Source organism: Alligator mississippiensis, chromosome 15 (genome assembly GCF_030867095.1).
Source record: "Alligator mississippiensis isolate rAllMis1 chromosome 15, rAllMis1, whole genome shotgun sequence".
NCBI lineage: Eukaryota > Metazoa > Chordata > Crocodylia > Alligatoridae > Alligator > Alligator mississippiensis.
Genome location: NC_081838.1, coordinates 17531780 through 17551350, shown reverse-complemented (window position 1 = coordinate 17551350; position 19571 = coordinate 17531780). Strand labels below are relative to the sequence as shown.

The 19571-nt window shown below is 52.2% G+C and overlaps 2 protein-coding genes across 2 annotated transcripts; one reads left to right on the top strand and one right to left on the bottom strand.

The window, feature by feature from the left end:
• The first annotated feature begins 14 nt into the window (after positions 1 to 14).
• On the top strand, positions 15 to 9629 carry CCT3 (chaperonin containing TCP1 subunit 3). The gene is made up of 14 exons (XM_006266461.4): positions 15 to 122; positions 1213 to 1274; positions 2201 to 2251; positions 2342 to 2404; positions 3896 to 3992; positions 4603 to 4720; positions 5179 to 5365; positions 5880 to 6029; positions 6302 to 6434; positions 7177 to 7258; positions 7472 to 7652; positions 7901 to 8146; positions 8862 to 8993; positions 9284 to 9629. Exons 1-14 carry the CDS (start codon positions 92 to 94, stop codon positions 9386 to 9388), a joined length of 1638 nt encoding a protein of 545 aa, XP_006266523.1. The 5' UTR covers positions 15 to 91; the 3' UTR covers positions 9389 to 9629.
• A 2893-nt stretch (positions 9630 to 12522) lies between these two features.
• On the bottom strand, positions 12523 to 17699 carry LOC102560837 (cilia- and flagella-associated protein 45). Its single transcript, XM_059718592.1, has 11 exons — positions 17534 to 17699; positions 17296 to 17429; positions 16515 to 16650; positions 16190 to 16357; positions 15635 to 15813; positions 15261 to 15390; positions 14796 to 14942; positions 14330 to 14443; positions 13753 to 13946; positions 13224 to 13448; positions 12523 to 12709 (listed from the first exon to the last, which is right to left on the bottom strand). Exons 1-11 carry the CDS (start codon positions 17597 to 17599, stop codon positions 12637 to 12639), a joined length of 1566 nt encoding a protein of 521 aa, XP_059574575.1. The 5' UTR covers positions 17600 to 17699; the 3' UTR covers positions 12523 to 12636.
• Between the last annotated feature and the right edge of the window lie 1872 nt (positions 17700 to 19571).

Sequence of the window (19571 nt, the reverse complement as noted above, 5' to 3'; positions counted from 1 at the left end):
GCGGCAGCCGGGGTAGGTTGCCTCGGCACGGTGAAGCGGCGCCTGTCGGAGTGGTTCCCTGTCTCCAGAAGGTTCCCGACCCGCCGCCACCATGATGGGCTCGCGCCCCGTGCTCGTGCTCAGTAAGTGGGGGGGCGGGGGGTGCAAGGGTCCCCTCTCCCGTCTGCGCTAGTGCGCACGTGCGCGGTCCCCCATCCCCCCCCACGCCCCGACATGGGTTCCCCCCAAATCCCGCCCCACCCGTGGGGTGTCCCCAGTATCCCCCCCCCCCGGTGCCCCATGCCCCTCACCATTGATTGTCACCGAACCCTCGTCTTTGTGCGACTCGCTCCTGCCCCCCCCCCTTCAGAGACTTTCCACTGGGGCTTCCTAAATTGGGATTTTCTCTTCTTCCCAATGCAAGCTCCTGTTTTCTCACATACCCCTTGCTCTCTTCTCCCCCACCGCCACCTCCGTCCCCCCTTCAGCCCCCCCAAACTGGGCTCTTAATAAAGGAGAAGCAGTGTCAAATTTTATATGGGTGGGGAATGCTTCGGGGTGGACCGCAACGGTAGCAGGTCGCCTGATATGGGGGTGACGAGTGTGGGGATTTGTTCACGGGTGGGTCCTTCATTTACACTGGACGTTTCTGAAGCGGTTTCATTCGTCATGACAGTGAAGCATCCTTAAAACAGCCCCTTTCCAGAGTACCGCAAACCTACTGTGCAGCCACTTATAGCAGGTCCTTGGGGAGATTGAAGGTTCGATGTTTTTGACCCCTTTTCATGACAAGGCTGTAATCCAGACACCTCCTGTATTGCCCTATCTGGGAATGTGCTTTCTACTCGGGAGCGCATCTTTACTTATAGAAAGTTAGGGTTGGAAGGGACCTCAGGAGGTCACAGCTAATCCCAACCCCCTTCTGAAAGCAAGACAGTTCCCACCTACATCATCCCATACTTATATAGCCGAATAGGGCTTAGAAACCTTTAAAGGTGCTGTTTTTGTTAACGTTTTAAGGGAAACGTGCCGGGGGTTGAATCTCTGGTACTCCCTCCCCTACATTCACCCCTTTGCTTAACAATCAAGCATGTCTAAGCACAATTGCATCCTTGACACATTGTTATTATTCAGTTCAATGTCGGTCTTCAGCTTCATATTGCTCAGAAGCGCACTGGCAGGATTAGATTTCAGTTATGTTCTTGCTGTTGATACTTTTCCTGCTCCATTTAGGTCAAAATATGAAACGCGAGTCTGGAAGGAAGGTCCAGACTGGAAATATCAATGCTGCTAAGGTACCATCTTACTTTTTCAGTTATACAAGTTATAAAAGGGCAAATGCAACAAATTGGGAAGGTCTTTAGCTGGTGCTTTGACTCAGTTCCTTGCTGATATTTCCTGACAGGTCTTCAGAGGAAACACTGATGAACATTTCTTTGCTAGGCTAGATGTTTGCAGTGGGATGAAGTGCTCTTTTGGTGAAAGAAGGAAGCTTTAACCAAATACTATAAATGTTTCTGTCTTAATATCTCATTTGGCCAATATTTTGCTAAATTCTGACTGAGAAGATGATGAGGTCTAGAAATTTGCAGGTGGTATCTTAATAGCTAAATTGTATTTTTACAGCTGACAAAATCCTGCTTTTTGCTGCACTGAAGCAACTGTCAAATCAGTGGATCACTTTCAGCAATTAGAAGGCTTGCGTTTTTTCATGGATGGCAAGGATTATCTAAATCTGTTTTGGCTTTTGGAACACTAAAGACATTATTAATGAAATCCTGATCGCTGGAAGCAAGGGATTAAAGGAGTGAAAGCATAGAGTCAGACCAGGGATCATCTCATTTTAGAGTGTGGAACAATCCTTGACATGCTGGTCTGAATGAGTTGATTTTCTTCAGTGCTGTTTATTTATCCCTCTTCACTACTGCATGTTAACTGCTATTCACAGATCCATAGAAGTTTAGGGCTGGAAGGGGCCTTGTGCGATCATCAGGTCCAGCCCCCCTGCTCTAGGCAGGAAAGACTGCTGGGGTCGGCCCTAAGCTTCTACTATTGTGCTTTTGTAAAATGTATGAAATTCTCCCTAGGAGCATTATCACTTGATTTTTTTTTTCCTCTCTTCCCTTTATCATGATACTTCCTTTAAGAAAAGAAAAGAGAAGCAGAACATGTGCCAATTTATGAATAAATCCTGCATCATCTCACTTTCCTTTCATTTTAGACCATTGCTGACATCATCCGAACATGTTTGGGACCAAGAGCTATGATGAAGGTAAAAGCTTTTTCTGTTTGTGCTAGATGGCTCAGCAGCGTTGTGTGCCTTAACAGGCAGTCTTACCACTACTTTTCCTCTCTGATGTAGATGCTTCTGGACCCAATGGGTGGAATTGTGATGACCAACGATGGCAATGCTATTCTTCGCGAAGTGAGTCTTCAGTTTTGATCACTTTTCCTTAATACCAAATAGTTATCACGTTACCCTGGCAATGCTGATGTTCTGGAATTTTCCAGAGTCCTGAAAAAAGAGGTCTCCCATCCCAGACAAAGTGCGGAAGACAAACTAGTTAAGATTTCCTATGGCTACTAATTTTCTTGAAAAGACTAGTTTTCAAGATTGCTTATAGCCTTTTGAAACAAGACTGGTTCCCAAATTAATTTGATCATATGCAGTTGGTATGACACAAATTCTATATGTGTACATACTTGTCACGGGGTTGTAAGTTACCCTTGTCACTGATACTTATTTGATTGTCTTCACTTAAGAAAATCTGATGCATATGTTAATATTTGAAATGCAGATCTCATTTCATTGTCTGTAACCACCATAAAACAGAAAGCAGGTAAATACAGAGCTTGTAATGAATGAGAAATATTTCTGTAGAAATCACTGGGCACTGATAATAAACAAATAAACTCAAATCATTATAACTGTACAGAGGTACAGTTATAATGATTTGAGTTTATTTGTTTATTATCAGTGCCCAGTGATTTTTGTCAGTGGATTTTTGTCAATGAGACCCAGTCTCATTGTCAGTGGAAGAAAAATATTGTAGCAACGAAGAACTGGGGGATTATTACAAATGGAGCTTCATAAAATGAAAATAAGACTGATCATTGTCAGATAGTGAATTGTAATTAAATTGAGAATAATAAAGCGTACATGTAGATCCTACCATTGCTTGGCTTGAGGAAGCGGGGGCTGTCATTGGTAGAATTTTGCCTGGAATCATCATTTTAAATGGAGGTGAAATTTTTTGCCTGTGTGTGAACATTTTCTATTTGACAAAGGAACATTATGTAGTGGCAACAGCAGTAGTTGCTGTACTAATGTGCTAGAAGTAAGGTCCCTGCCCTGGAATACTTACTATTTATATAAGTCCTACTAGGGTTGCAACTGAAGTCCTTATAGACAACACCCGTTCTCATTTGAAAAAAAAAAATATTTGGTGGAGCAATTCAAACCTGCCCAAATTCTGCTGGGTGGCTTGAGATGAGTAGAATACCAGTCATTTATTTTATTTATTCCCAGGTTAAGTAAGTAGGTTTTCATCCCCAGGTGATACATTTCCATAATGGTTTTGTGAGGCTGGCTTAACCTCTCCATTCATTATGATTTTAACCCAGTGTACTGATATTGCCCTTCCCTGAACCATTTAGAGAGAAGAGACCATTCCTGTCTTGCCATACAAGCACTGTCTAAATCCCAGCATGAATATTCCCAGCAATTAAATAATGGCTGAGGGATGTAATGTGGTGAAAACAAGATCTGGTGTTCTGCCTTGTTAATTGGGTGGTGTGGAGACACACCATCCCTTGCTCAAAGATAATTTCAGTGTTTCCTTTATCTCTGAGTGAGAACAGGTATGCTGCTTTCTGAAGCATATGCTTAAACTTTTCTTTTCCCCGTCATGTACAGATTCAGGTCCAGCATCCAGCAGCCAAATCCATGATCGAGATCAGCCGTACTCAAGATGAAGAGGTTGGAGACGGGACCACATCTGTAATCATCCTTGGTAAGGGCACATTGGAAGTCACATTCCATATTGTGAGGATGCAGCCAAAGTCTGTTGGGCGGGGGGCTTATTTAATGTTCATATTGATACATTCTCCTATCCGCAATTATATTAAATAAATGCTAATTTGGTTTAATAATGAGCCAGTGCTTTATGACCTGGGAACCATCTGTTTGTATGCAGCTTGGAAATTTCATACAGCCTGCAATGTGGACAGGCGACAAGGGCCAAAGTAGTTAGCTTTTGCACACCAGTTCTCTAACCTGACCCTGGGGCATTTGTATCTAAAAGGCTTCCCTCTCTCTTGTGGTGCAGCCAGGCTAAATGTCCTTCCCTCCTTTGCAGGCTGGGTTCTTGGCAGTCACCAGGAGAGGGCGCACACCCATATTTGCTCCTTAGGTCCAGTGATGCTCACTGCATCCTTGATGACAGGTTTATGCTAGGGAAGAAGTTAAACATGATGGCTTTAGGATCAAGAGTTACTTGAGTCTGCACCCAGGTTAAATTAGATGACCTGGCCCCTGCAGCATCTGCTTTTGACTAGATACAATTTCCTCTTGCTTTATAATGGCAACACTTCCTGCTTGCTTATCTCCTGGGTCTTGTTTAGCTGGAGAGATGCTGGCTGTCGCTGAGCACTTCCTAGTACAGCAGATGCACCCGACTGTGATCATCAGTGCTTATCGCAAGGCGTTGGATGATATGATCGGTATTCTCAAAAAAATAGGGTAAGCCACATCATTTGAAATGGGGCTGGAGGGGCAAGTGGGTTGTTTCTCACTGCGTTTTTATATGAAGATGAGACTCCAAGGGTCCGTCCCGTCATATGTAACTGCAGCTGGTCTGCAAGCAGGTTTCTATAGTGACACAATGCCTGAGCTCTGGAAATGTCAACCTACTTCTCTCATATGGGAGGCAGGCTATACAGAAAGAATATAGATATCAAAGGCTTGGTAATTGCCATGGTACATGGAACAGATGTTTGAAGTGAGGCACCTCTTGCATATTGCCTGTGGCAGACATAAAATAATGTGATTATTGCCAAGCACGTGCAATCTTTAACCATCTGCCATGGAGAGAACCCCCTGAAAATAATGTTTGCAGTGGCAGAAAGATTGGGTGATCTAATAGCTCTTTCCAGCCGCGTTGTGTATGATACCTATGTGCTGCTCTTCTTTTGTCCCAGCACTCCAGTTGATGTGAACAACAGAGAGATGATGCTGAAGATAATTAACAGTGCTGTAAACACCAAGGCGATAAGCCGTTGGTCTGACCTGGCCTGCAGCATTGCTCTAGAGGCTGTCAAGACTGTGGAGCTTGAGGAGAACGGCCGGAAGGAAATTGATATCAAGAAATATGCTAAAGTAGAAAAGGTAATTTGGATTTCAGGCCTTTCTCATGGGCATGCATGCTGACAATGGCAAAGCCAACACTCCAGCTGCCTCTCATCTAAGGTCAGTGGTATAAATAAGGTTTTGAATGTTCTTAATTCAAAGTTGTTAAAACCTCAGCCCTTGGAACATTTTCCTTTGGATAATTCCTGTTTGCGAATGTGCAAAGGAACAGAGTGGGAAAGGGATTTGTTTCAAGGTCTTTAGCACCCAGGTTGGCTACATGGAAAAGAAAAGTAGTAATGAGAGAGAAAGTTTCACTGAAAGTAAGATTTTTATCACAAACAGAAGGGGATCGTCTAGTTTCTGCAACTTCCACTAGGAAGCAGCTCCCTTCCGTATTCCATATCTTCTCAAAAATAATGGAGACTAATTTCCAGTATTGTTCCCTTAGCATGGTCTTCAGCCAGAATCTAGACTGGTTTTTGGTGCTCAAGAATACATGGTTATTTGTACAGACTAAATAGAGTTTTAAGCCTGTTTATGTATCTATCAGATTCCAGGGGGCTTCATTGAGGACTCTTGTGTCTTGCGTGGAATCATGGTAAACAAAGACGTCACTCACCCACGCATGCGTCGCTATATCAAGAACCCCCGCATTGTTCTCCTGGACTGTTCTCTGGAGTACAAGAAAGGAGAGAGCCAGGTAAGGCAGGTCTCATTTATTGTTGACTTCTGTTCTTTGTAACGCTTGAGAAGGGAGCAGACGCCAATTCACTCACCATCACCATAAGTAATTGAAAGGTTATGTTGCCAAGATTGACTTATCTGACCAAGCTGGTTTCCATTGTGTGCAGCTACTTTATCTCTCCTCTCTCCATCCATCCTGGGGGCAGCTGGGTAGGATTATTTCAATTTAAATGTAGTAAAATCTTGCCAGAAGTAGACTAAAACCTTTGAATCTCTCTGTTTTTGCAGACTGACATTGAGATTACCCGAGAGGAAGACTTTGCCCGCATCCTCCAGATGGAGGAGGAGTACATCCAGCAGATCTGTGAGGACTTGATCAGAGTCAAACCAGATATCATCATCACGGAGAAGGGAATCTCTGGTAATGACATGATTTTTGTTAATGTTATAGGCAACGTCTAATGGCCAGAGGTTCGCTACAGAATCTCCTTTTAACACAACTGAAATGGATAATGGGCTTGGAATATCATCATATTCCTGTGCTCTTCTAGAACGTAGTCTATAGGGAAAAATAGGGTCTTGATTTTTTTTTTATTTTTTTTTTTTTACAGTGAGCTATAGGTTTTAGCCACAAAGGACCAAAATTGGGGGGGGGAACTGCATCTCCAGCTTGGTCCAAATAACCATGTGCTTTCCTACTTTCCAAGGCTTGTAACCTGCTTGAGTAATCACTAGCAGACTCCTACGCCCTTGCTTGCATACTCAAAAGCTTGTGCTTCGCTCTGTGATCTGCTGTTCCTGAGAACCTATCTGTCCTTTGGCTTTTCCGGTAGGACACAGATTCTGTCTGAACCAAAGTGATGGCTGATCACCTACAGTTCTGATAACTTCATTGTGAATCCTCAGCCTTTCTTGGGGTTTGCCCCATGGGTTGGCACTGATAGAAAAACAGAACAAGCGTCTAGCTAAATATAGGGGAAACATTATCATTGCTGCCTTCTCCAAGCTGCACTGAAATGTCTCCTTGCACATCATCCCACGTCCTTTCTGTGGCCGTTCGTGATTCTCTAGGGTGCTGGGGACCCTTGAGGTCTTTGCATCTGGCTGTTAGAATTTCATTGTCTTTGACTTCAGTTAGTAATGCTGTGCATGCTCGGTTTCAGACTTGGCCCAGCACTTTCTGATGAGAGCCAACATCACAGCCATCCGTAGGGTCAGGAAGACGGACAACAACCGAATCGCCAGGTGAGTACTCGCACTGAGGAGTAGCAAGTAATCCACTTGATTTCTCTGGGATCCACTTGTTCCCTTATAAGCCAAAATGTAACAACATTCGAGTCAAGCATGGCTTTAGCTGCCTCTTGTCCATGAGCTGTACAGACCCCAATGAGCTGGGGTACCTGTTCCCCAGCATCAGTGCTGCTGCAGCCCAAGAGATGTCTTCTTTCTGTCTGGCAGGGCCTGTGGTGCCCGCATTGTGAGCCGCACAGATGAGCTGCGTGACGAGGATGTGGGTACGGGGGCCAGGCTCTTTGAAGTGAAAAAAATAGGAGATGAGTACTTTGCCTTCATCACGGACTGCAAAGACCCCAAGGCCTGCACCATCATGTTGCGGGGAGCCAGCAAGGAGATCCTGGCTGTAAGTTGCTGCATGTTGTACCCCTGCTTGGTTTGGAAAGCTGATTCCCTGCAGGAATCGTGCTGTAGCAATTCTGGGTAACATCCGTGCCAATTAAGGCTGAGTCTGCCCTTGTGGCTTCTACAGATGCCTGCATCACTTGGTCTCCAGGTCCTGCCAACATGAGGAACTGGATTCATTAGCAAATCCCCCATCTGTGCCTCAAGCCAACCTGTACATCTGTTGTTTCCTTGCTTTCCCTGTTGCAGGAAGTAGAACGCAACCTCCAGGATGCCATGCAAGTGTGCCGCAATGTCCTGATTGACCCCCAGTTGGTGCCAGGAGGGGGTGCCACGGAGATGGCCGTGTCTCACGCTTTGACTGAGAAGTCCAAGGGCATGACAGGAGTGGAGCAGTGGCCCTACCGTGCGGTGGCCCAGGCCCTTGAAGTCATTCCCAGGACGCTGATCCAGAACTGCGGAGCCAGCACCATCCGCGTCCTGACCTCACTCAGAGTAAGGCCACAGGACTTTTTTAGCAGGAAGCCCCTCTTCTTTACAGATCTGCTCAGCACTGGCTCTCTTTAACCCCTGTGAGGTGTCAGTTCAGTACAGATCATATGAGTAGCTGTGGCAGCACTTCAGATCATGCAAAATGGTGTTTTAGGCTTGTAAGAGGCTTTTATGCCAACAGTTTGCCTTAAAACCCCTGACAAGCTGTTTTTGCATTGCTGTGCAACACTCAGAATCCAAACCTCATGGCTTTATGCCCATGTGGAACCTGGAAGGGAAACTATACCGCATCCATTTTGGCCATCTAAACCATGTGAAATCTTCAAAGGAAACAGCAGAAAATTAGAGAGAAGTTTAGATGTAGTCTGAGGTTTGATTTACCGAAGTGGGAGAGGATTTGTCTGGGATGGTTTAGATAGGGTTGATCCTGCCTTAGTCAGGGGGTTGAACTAGGTATGACCTCTGGAGGTCCCTTCCAGTCCGGCTTCTCTCTGATTTCTGTGAAAATAGTCTGTCAGACTGATTCTGCGTAAAGCATTAGTATAGTTTGTACTGTCTTTATAGAGGGCTGTCCCTTGAAAGTCTGTTACAAACTCTAGACTTGCAAGGTTCCTTGCCATCTGCATGGAAGGTTGGAGGAATGAACGTTTTTTAAGATTCCTTTAGGAAAATGTTTTAGTTGAGATCTCTGAGACTGACTGCAACTTGCTTATTACAGGCAAAACACACTCAGGAAGGCAGTCAGACTTGGGGTGTGAACGGCGAGACTGGAGCCTTAGTGGACATGAAAGACCTGGGCATCTGTGAGCCTTTGGCTGTCAAGTTACAGACCTACAAAACGGCTGTGGAGGTAAAAGCAGGGCTGACAACTGGATGCTAGAGGAGGAAGGCTGCTGGGCATGTCCTCTCTGTAACTCAAGTGTAGTGGGGTTCCTCAGGCTGCTTGTAGGCTGAGGTTGGTGGTTGTCCTGTGATGGTAAAGATGGGAGTTTTGGTAATTCAGAGCACTGGCTGGGTCAAAGTGGGCTCAAAGTCCTCCTGCTCTGCTAGTGAATTAAAGATGGGAAACCAAGCTCTGGGAGGGGGCAACAGGCCTAGGCAGCCCCTTCTCTGACTCTGGCATGGGACCTCTCTTCCTAGACCGCCATCCTTCTCCTCCGTATTGACGACATTGTTTCGGGGCACAAGAAGAAGGGGGCTGAGCAAAGCAAGCAGACGGCGGCTCCAGAGGCAGCTCAGGACTAGGAGGGATCCAGCCACCCCGGGGAAAAGCTACGCACCTCGGACTAAACCCAGTGTCGGCCTAGCAGCGCGGCTTTTCCTTGAGCTGGGCCCGAGCCCCGGTATTAGTTTGTCTGAAGTCTGGGGGGGAAGTGCCAGTGTCATGTACGACCCCCTGTCCCTGTTGGAGACACTGATGTTTATTTAAGTCCGTGCTGTAACATCTCCGTTGCTGTTTGCTTCAACAATAAAACCCATCACTTCAGTCACTTGTCTCTGTCCTTAATGTGCATGGAGTAAAGCCATGAGGGGAGTGAAGGAGCTGCCTCTGTCAGGAGCACTGATTCCAGCCAGGTATGCAAAGAACTTTTGCCAAGACAGTGGGATGTATCGTACAATCCTCCCCAGCTCTACAGATGACCATGACCTTAGAGAAGCTGCATCAGTTTCTCCATTGATTGCCTGCCCCTTGTCTGAGGGCAAATCTGAGCCCATCCCACACTCCATGCCCCTCCAGGAGGAGGGGTGCACATGTGTGATTTACAAAAGTAGGGATTCTTGGGCCCTTTTGCCAACTGACAACTTATTCAGCTGCCAGCTTGTGCTGAACTTCGCTGTCCACACTACGCAGTGACATAAGGTGTGTGTCCTGCCATCCATGGATCTCGATATCAGTTTCACTTTGTTTCAGGCAACCTGAATGGCTTCTTTAGCCACTGTCTCTACTGTGGCAGAGACACTCTGCCAGTGTATCTAAAGCAGATGTGGCCTTGCTCCAACCCCTCTCTGGCGATCTCCATGAGGGGCCAGACTACTCCAGACAGACGTCCCCCCAGCAGAAACCTAGGTCTCAGCCCCCTGCTGTATCCACCTGATCTGAATCTGAACCACTTCCGAATCCAGCCTGCAGCCCTCTGTGGGCTTCCCCCATCCTGACCTGACTTCCCTTCCACCCTCCCCTGCAGTTCTCCATACAGCTTGTGTTGCTTTCCCATCAATCCTCCTCCTTTTCCTTTCTCTTCCCTTCTCTACAGCCCCCATTTCTTTCAACCTCCCTTAGCTGAATGTTGGAGTCTGGGCAGCTTTTTGTGCTGTGCATGTTTGCAGTGTGGTAGAGAAGAGGGACTTTATTAACTACGTGTCCTTTGGAGCCCCAGTCTGCATGCAGGGGGTTGGAAGTTAAACTGAGTAGAGAGAGAGGAGTGTTCTCAGGGCCAGAACTTTCTTTTTTGAATGATCCAGCCAGGTAAGGTTTCCACAAGGCTGATGTCCCTTAGCAACTTCCCTTAGCTTGGAAGTAGTAGCATTGCTGTAAAAGCAACATCCATGCCAGGAGTGTTGTTACGAGCATAGGATGACTGCGGACGATCCTGGCAGCATGCTTAGGCTCTGGGCAATGCTTTTTCCATGGCTTCCATAGCTTAGTAAAACTAATTTCTTGCTGAATCCATGCTGCATTGCACCCCCTTGCAAATGAGATGGGCAGCTTTGTAATGTAGATTCCTAGTACAAGAAGCACTATTTCCCTGTGAGGGTGGGAACAAAGTATCCCGGAAAGAAGTATGGCCATATACCTGCATCCCTGGTACAGGCATGGGAGCTAGAATAATCCACAACTCATCTACTTAGAGGTTTTTAAGCACTAGCTTGACAAAGCCCTGGCTGGGGTGATAGAGTTGGTGCTGGTCCTGCTTTGAGCTGGAGGTTTGTGATTTCCTAAGGTCCCTTCCAACCCTAATTTTCTGTGACCTGCTATCAGACCTGTGCAAGCCTCAGTGTGCCTGCAGATATACTGGGATAAGGCTGCTTGCTTGTGCTTGCAGCATGGCAACAGAGAGCTCCCAACGTGTCTAGCAGCAGAACTGGGCTTTCTCCTGGGGGGTTGTGGAGACTTGCCCTGGACAATGCAGCTTATCAGCCTTAAGTCATAGACTTGTCCCGGAATGAAGTTGCTTCCTTATTCCCAGTTCCGTATTCCCGGTTCCATTTTCAAAGCTAATCTATACCCAATAAAAGTTTCTTATTAATGAATTGCACATCCTAAAGAGAGAGATTCATTAGCTATGCATATTTTTAATGACGTGTAAAAATGTTATTGGATATAGATTAGCTTTGCAAAAGGAACCAGGAGTTAAGAACTGGAAATGATGAACCAATTTCAGCCTTATCCTTCAGTCGGGGTGTCGGGGCCTGAGAATGGTCCTGGCAGGGTGGCAGGATGCCTGGGTTTGGTGCCTGATGCAAGAAGGGGGTTGGGAGTCAGACATAAGCTGTTTATTGCCCTCGTCTAGTTCTAGACGACTGGCCAGTGAAACATTTAGCTGCATGCTGTTTTTCCTGTAATGGGGTTCTCTCAAGCTCACTGGAAGAGAAGGGCTCGGGGATACTGATATTCTACCCCAGGTGGCCCTCCCCCGCTCCTTGCCACTGTGTACAGTTCCTGGGACTCTGCTGGAAGCGGCAGGGAGTCTCATGTGATGGAGGCAGGGGCCCTCTCCCCTTTGATCCCCCTGATGATCCCCTTGCTGCTGCCCCCATCCCTGCCTGCTGAGAGGCTTGTTAGCTAGAGGGTGGGATGTTGGGTGGGAAGCAGACCTGCATCAGCAGGAACGGGGCAGTGCTCCGCAGAGCCCTGACCCCACACCTTGTGCAGGTGGAGCTGGAGCAGGGAGCACACGTGTGAGCAGAGGGCTGGCGCCAGCTGGTGACCTGTGCTAGGGACTGCTTTTATGTGCTGGTCTGGGCGCTCCTCACTGCGGGTGAGTGGGGCAGGGAGATCATGTCCCCCGGCCGTGAGCAAGGGCCCAGCCTGTGCCCCTCCCTGACAATCAGGACCCAGGGCTCGGGGCCTGGGCACCAAGAGGGCTCAGCTTTGCGCTGAAGCGCAGCTCTGGCCGGTGGCCCACGGAAACAACCCCCAGGCCTTGCCCAGCAGGCACCCAGGGCTCTGGCGCAGCCAGGACACAGGACTGTGCATGCCCGTGGAGATGCAAGCTGTCTGATTTTGTCACCCCTGCCCCTGTGGAGCACAAGAGGCCCAGACCCCATCCCGCAGGGCCCACAGCGCAGGGCTGAGCCACAGGGGTCCCAGCTGGATCCACTCAGCAAGCCGGGCTGGCTCAGGTGAGTGATGGCAACAGACACGGCCAGCTCTGCTAACAGCTTTATTTACTATGTCTAAACCTAAAACTATTTACAGTCTAGGCCGGGGGGAGGCCACATGCGACTCCCTGCAAGCCCCCCGGGGCAGGCTGGGCAGCGAATGGACACTCTCAGTGCTTGGGGCCTGGCTTCAAGGCCTTGTACTCCACACCTACGCAGTACCTCTCGGGCAGACCGGTGGCTCTGGGAATAGGAAAAAAAACAGTAAGATCCCAAAACGCTGTCCTGGCACAGGACACTGCACGGGGCCACGGGGTCTCCAGCTGTGCCAGGGCCCGGAGCCAGCCCCAAGGGGCCCAGCAACACATCTGGCACTGCGGCCCCCCAGGAGTGGGGCTGCCTGGTGACAACAAGCGATGGCTGAGCCCGGGTGGAGGGATTCTGCTCCAGCTTCGCTCCCTCAGGGAGACCCAACCCCCAGGGAGCATGCGGGGCAGGAGGGAGGCTCAGAGCAGGTGCCAGGAGCGGTAGCTGGGGCAGCACACGGCAAAGTGACCTGCCTCCCCCCACTGCCCTGGCCAGCCCTGCTGCAGCTGCCCTGCCCTCAGCCAACAGCCTGGGCCCCAGCCCCGTTGCTGCACCACCCAGCAAGGGTCAGGGGCTTGGCCTGCCCCAGGACGTGGTGAAGGGGGAAGGCAGCGAGAGACAGCACGAGTTGTGACCAGCACCCACGGTCACCCCTGCAGCCCCCCCTCACCGGAGCTCCTCCATCCTCGTTCTCTTCAGCTGGGCAATGCGATCGGCGTGCCTCTGCATCTCCTTTTGCAGGCGCTTCCCATCCTCGAAGCAGACGGCCCGCTCCTGCACCAGCTGCTCCTGGCGCTCCTTCATCTGGCGCCGCACCGCTTTACCGTGTGCCATTCGCTTGGCGGCCCTCTCCTCCTGCTGCTTCTGCTCCTTCTGTGCCTGCTCCCGCTGCTCCCTGGGGGAGATGCCAGCAACCGTGACAGGTGCCAGCCCAGCCCTTGCACGGGCAGTGCCCGTCCTGCCCACAGCCAACTGGCAGGGCCATGACCTTCCTGCCAGGGGCTGCTCTGTCCCCCTCTCGCAGACACGGGGTCCTATGTCTGCCTGAGCTGGGTCCTCTCCACCAAAGCTCATGCCCCCAGGTCGGCCAGAGATGCACAGGGCACGCCTGATGGGGCGCAGCCCAGTGCCCCCGCAGGCACTCTCTCCAGCGACTGCCACCCACATGTTGCCCCAGGCCGGGCTGCTCCTTGCCCTACCTGAGGACCCGATCATAATAGCTGCGGTCCCGCTTGGTTTGGATCATCTGTTCATGATCCTTGCGGGCCATCTGGACCAGGCGGCTCTGCTGCAGCTCAGCCTGGGTCTTCAACTTTTTCAGCACAGCCTCCTTCTCCCTTTGCCGCCACTCTCGCTCCTTGGCCTCCTGGTGCCGCTTGGCCCGGACCGCATCCTGCCGGGAGGGAAGCCCTGACTGCGTGGCCCAGGCAGCAAGGAGCCAGGCTGAGGCGCTGGCCCCACTCCCCCGGGGAGCCAGCCCCGACCCTCGGGCTGCCTTTACCCACTGGACTCTCCTTCCCTCCTGCTCCACGTGTAGTGCTGGCTGCCATGGCAAAGCTGGACAGAGTCAAGCAAGCTGTGGAGCCTTGCCTGCTGCCTCGAAGAGCTAATGTCCTCTCCCCTGAGCCCAGACTGCTGCACACCCACCTGCAACCTGCTCTGCCAGGGGCTTCAGCCGGGGCTTGGTCTGCCATGCCACGGTCCCCAGCTCCCCTGGGTCCCCAGCTGCCAGACAGGCCGGGAGGGAGCGAGGGCAGGGGCGGCCATGTGCGTTACCTTCTCAGCCTGGAGATCCTGCGCCCTCTCTTGCAGGGCTCTCAGGTGGGCCGTCTCCAGCTCTTTCTCGTGGCGGGCTTTTTCCTGCTGGGCCTCAAAATCTGCTTCCCGCGCCTGCCACAGCACAGCCGTGAGCCACGAGCCACAGGTCTGCTCTGAGACACTGACCCCCCCCCGCAACGCACCAGTCCACATGGGCAGACCCCTCATAGCGTCACGTGTGTGTGTGTGTGTGTGTGTGTGTGTGTGTGTGTGTGCTGGGTCACTGATACGTGTGCAGCATTCTCGCACAGGCAGTGGCAGGTGCACACGTGTGCCCACCAGCCCCACACAACCCCATGCTGCCTGTACCCGTCAGCACACGGGGCTCTCTAGTGCTTTCCCCTCGGCCCAGCCATGCTGAGACCAGAGCGGGTCGTTCCAGCCCCCACTTGGGCTCCGCAGGCCCCTGCCCCTGCACCCGTACCATTTTCTCTTTCTGGTAGTCCAGGACGCGCTGGTCAGCCAGCCTCTCCTGCTCCAGCTTCTTCTCCTTGTAGAGCAGCATTTGTTCGTTGATGCGGAAATCCTCCGCGTGGGCTTCCCTTTCTTTTAGCCGTTTCTTCTCCAAGTCCTGAGGAGGGTCCAAGTGGAGGGACTGAGAGAGATGTCAGGGGGACGCCCCAGCACGGATCCACTTCTGTCACTTCTTTCTTGGCAGCTTCCCGGAGCTGGATGGTGCTGAGCCCAGCTTGAGCCTGCCAGACCCACTGTAGCCTGGGTGTGCAGGGCAGCCCTGCTGCGTGGCACCCACGGGGCACTGGGGAGGTGACCCTGCCCTCGAGCAGCCGGGCCAGTGCAGCTCTGTGTGGCACGTGGGGCGAGGCCAGATCCGCAATGATGGGGATGGCCAGGATGAACCCCTCCCCTCCCTTGCCTGTGCCATCCATACCCATAGCTCTTCCAGGTGCAGCTGCTGCAGGTGGTCCCGTATCTGCTGGGCCTCCAGGTCCTGCATCTCAGCCTGTATGGCCCTCTCCTTCTCGTTGTCTTCAATTTGCTTCTCAATCTGGCGCCTCCCCCTGAGTGAAACACAAGAATTGTCGCACGTGCTGCCTGCTGGCCCCGGGCTCCTCGCCAGCAGGACCCCTGCAAGACCAGCTGGGCTCGAGATCTGCTCTCAGGCTGCCATCCAGCAGCCAAGCAGGTGAGACTGAGCCTGGGGCATGCCTATCTCGGCCTCCATGCGAGGTGCTGCACGTGGGAAGTGCCCGTGTTTGAGGCAGCCCCTGCCTGGTCGTGCTGGGGCAGACCCTTCCCGCTCACCGGATCAGCTCCTGCTTCCTCTTCTCCTCCAGCTCTTCCTGCATCCGGACGACTTTCTGGCGCTCCACTTCCATGTTCTGATCCAGGCGCAGCTCCTCCTGTTTCAGCTCCTTCTCCATCTGCTGCTTCTCTATCATCTGGGCGTCCAGGACAGCATGGCACCTGGCATCCACGATCATCTGCAGGGCAGAGCGCCAGGCTGGTCCGCACCACACTCAGCAACAGCAGCAGGGGAGAGGGACCCAGATGTGGGGCACAGAGCGGAGAAGAGACCCAGGGCTGTGGGGGCTCCAGTGGGGAGCAGGGCTCAGACCTATTCCTGGCTCTGCCACTGACTGTGTGTGCCCTTGGGGGAGCCCCTTGCCTGTCTCTTGGTGTCTGCACATCTCCAGTGAGCGCAGAAGGGAGCGCAGGGCTCAGGGGCAGGCCCCAGGGAAGGAGATGCAGCACGGCTCTGCCTTCTGGGGGAGAGCACTTGGAGCCTGGGGGCAAAGGGGCAGCAGGGGGAGAGGGGCAGGGAAGAGAGGAGCTGCAGAGCCTGTGCCCGTGGCCCACCTTCTCCATATCCTTGATCTCATCTTCCTGCTCCAGGCGCATCCTGTAGGCCCGCTGCAGCAGGTAGTTGCCTCGCTCCTCGGCCTCCTTCTCCAGGTCGCTCTTCTGTACCTTCTGCTTTAGAAGAATCCTCTCTTTCATGGCCTTTTTGCGCTGGGCCACAGCGGCCTGGAGGGGAGAAGCAGGTTGCTAGCAGCCCCTGACAGGCAGGGACCTGGTCCCCTGCCCACGTGGTCAGCCCTGGCAGACGCCCACCCCATCCCACAGCACCAGGGACCCTGCCTCGAAACCACCTAGCACAGGGGAAGCAAGAGGAGGCAACTACCATCGTGGCGTCCCTCTCAGCTTTGTAGGCTGCTGCCTTGGCCTGCCGATCCTCAATGACGCACTGGGCCTTAATGCGCTCATACTCTGCCCTGCTCAGGATGAGCGTCTGCTGGGGCGGTCTCTCTCTAGGAAGGCTGGGGATGGGCAAGAGGGCACAGGAGAGTCGGTGTCAGAGCATGGAGTCTCCCTTCCCTGAACCAGGTAAATATAATAATCATAATATATTATATAATAAATAATGAATGCTAAATGCACTAGTGTTTATTCGCTGGCCCACCTCCCCCGTCTCCGCGGCGATGGAATGACATGGATGTGACATCACAAAGCCATGCCTGGCGCTGCACATAGTGGCTGGAGATGGGCCCTTGGCCCAACCCTAACCCTAACCCCCCCAACCCCGCTCAGCTTCTCCCGGGGCCTGCGGTGTCCAAGCAGCATCTGATTCTGTCCCGTTCAGGCCCACGGGGTCCTTCCCCTCCTCTCCCCCTGGTCCAGCCCTACGTCCGGTGGGATCAACGTGGAGACACCTCTCGTTTTAAATCAATGAGGAGGGCTCACAGCTCATGTCTGACGGTTTGTGCTGCTCCTGCCCTGCCACAGGAGCTGCTTCCCCACACCTCAGGTCCTCTCCGATCCCACCCAGGCGTTTCAGGGCTGCTTAGTTCCCCTCCAGGAGGTCAGTGTAAGTGGTACGGGCTAGTGCGGCACCACAGCCCTTCTGCGGAGTATCTGCAGACCACAGAGCGCCTGACAGCACCTCCAAGCATGTGCCACCTTACACTAGTTCGCGGACATAGTCCGTTGTGACAATCAGGGTGGTCTTTGGCTTATAGGGCTGGTCAACGGGTGGGGACAGATCGTGAGCCCCATGTGGCATCGTGGCGAGGTAGGCAGGCCGTGGCTGCTGCAGGTTCTGCAAGAAAGGAAGGAAGGGGTCTCCTCTGGGCTTCTTCTGGGTCCGGAGGGATAGACAGGGGCCGGGAGCAGGCGCAGGGCATGGCTCTGCCAGCCACTCACCTTCATCTTGGGCTTGAGCACCGGCATCGTCCTGGTGTTATACCCTAATTGGGGCAGGGGCTGCATTGGGGCCCGCACCCAGGCCACCTTCCCCTTGGCCTTGGGCTGGCCAGGAGGCGGCGGTGGAAGCACCTTCCCCCGAGGTGCTCGTGCTTCATGCAGCTGGGGGAGCTGGGGGAGGAGGAGAGATGCTCAGCAGAAGCCCCCTGCCGCCCCTTCCCCAGCGCCCAGCCGCCAGGCTGCCGCTCCCACCCCTCGGCCTGGCAATGGGCAGCAGCAGCCCAGGTCCCAGGAGAAGCTCCTATGCCCAGACGCCGCGGGAGGACTCTGGCTCTTCACACCCCATCACCTACCACGAGTGTGGTTTTCGAGGGGCCTTGTGCCGGCTGGGGCTCGGGCACTGAGGGCACCACAGGCTGCTTAGCCGGGCTAGCAGGGCTTGGCAATGCCATCTTTTCAGCCTGAGGCTCCGCAAAGGGCCCGGGGCCCGGGGCAGAGGCGCCCCGAGCAGTCACACTGGGCCTACCCTAGCTACCCTATTTCCTATCCTAACTAGCTAAGGTCTAAACTAGCTATATCTAACTCCAATCTGAACTCCTTCTATCTATCTAACATCCTCGAACTTGCTACTATGTCAACTCCTAGGTAAGCAGCTCCTCACTATTAACCCAAAAACCTCCTCACTCTCCGATGCACACCAGTGAGTATCTTGGCTGAGCCGAGACTGACCAGGCAGAACCCAGCGCTGGTATTTATACCTGCCCCCCCCGGTCTCCGTGGCGATGGAATGACACGGGTGTGACATCACAAAGCCGTGTGCGGCGCTGTACATAGCAGTTGGAGAGGGGCCCTGGGCCCAATCCTGCCCCCACACTGCGCTGTCCAAGCAGCATCTGATTCTGTCCCAAGCCATTCAATTCAAGGGGGGCCTTCCCCTCTTCTCCCTCTGGTCCAGCCCCGGCTCAGGGCAGGACCAGCCGTGTCTGACCCCTGCTGCACAAGGCCAGGGAGGAGCTGGTTAAAATGCACTCAGGAGCCCCCAGGCAGAGGCCTGACCCCCACAGCAAAGGAGGCCACGGCAACATCAGAGACACAGAATCACAGAAACTGAGGGTGGGAAGGGACCTCGGGGCTCACATCTACTCCAACCCCCTGCTCCAAGCAGGACCAGCCCCAACTACATCACCCAGCCAAGGCTTTGTCTAGCCAGGTCTTAAAAACCTCCGAGGATGGAAACTCCACCACCTCTGGGGAACCTGTTCCAGTGCTTCACCACCCTCCTAGTGAGACAGTTCATCTAATATCCAACCTCAGCTTTCCTTCCTGCAGCTTGAGCCCATTGCTCCTTGTTCTGTCATCTGCTACCTCTGCCTGATTCTCCTATTCTTCCTTCCAAGACGTCAGCTGTGGTCTCATGTTCTCATCCTGGGATCTCTCTGTCGTTTTCCCACCAGTTCCCAAGACCTCTGCAAATTTGTTTCAAGTGCCCCATGCCTCAGCTTCCCCATCAATCCAAGGGGAACACCCATAGGCGACGCGTGGGGGAGTGCTGGTGCCCTCCCAGAAATTGGCTCCGCTGTCACAGTGCATGTGTGTGCATTCATGTGCACATATATACATGTGTGCATACATGTGTGGGTGCTTGCATGTATCATGTACAGGTGTGCCTACCAGTGTGTGTGCATGTGTGTTCAAGTGCATGGTGTCATAGTTTCATAGTTGTTAGAATCAAAAGGGACCTCAATAAATCATCAAGTCTGACCCCCTGCCCTCGGCTGGAAATAGCACTGGGGTCATATGATCCCAGCCAGGTGCTTCTCCAGCCTCCTCTTGAAGACCCCCAAGGCAGGGGAAAGCACCACCTCCCTTGAAAGCCCATTACAGATTTGGTAATTCTTACCGTGAAGAAGTTCTTCCTGATGTCCAACCTAAATCTGCTCTCTGCCAGTTTGTGGCCATTGTTCTTGGTTTTTCCAAGGGGTGCCCTGGTAAACAGAGCATCTCCAATTTCTTGCCCCCTGCCCCGCAATGAATTTGT

What these genes read in the sequence shown, in the direction of transcription:
- CCT3 (XM_006266461.4), top strand. Translation starts at nt 92, where the DNA reads ATGATGGGCTCGCGCCCCGTGCTCGTGCTCA. An exon ending in GAAATATCAATGCTGCTAAG is followed by an intron (nt 1,275 to 2,200) that starts GTACCATCTTAC and finishes CTTTCATTTTAG; the next exon opens with ACCATTGCTGACATCATCCG. An exon ending in CCTACAAAACGGCTGTGGAG is followed by an intron (nt 8,994 to 9,283) that starts GTAAAAGCAGGG and finishes CTCTCTTCCTAG; the next exon opens with ACCGCCATCCTTCTCCTCCG.
- LOC102560837 (XM_059718592.1), bottom strand. Translation starts at nt 17,599, where the DNA reads ATGCAGCCCCTGCCCCAATTAGGGTATAACACCAGGACGATGCCGGTG. An exon ending in TGCTCAAGCCCAAGATGAAG is followed by an intron (nt 17,430 to 17,533) that starts GTGAGTGGCTGG and finishes CCTTTCTTGCAG; the next exon opens with AACCTGCAGCAGCCACGGCC. An exon ending in ACTACCAGAAAGAGAAAATG is followed by an intron (nt 14,444 to 14,795) that starts GTACGGGTGCAG and finishes GTGCTGTGGCAG; the next exon opens with GCGCGGGAAGCAGATTTTGA.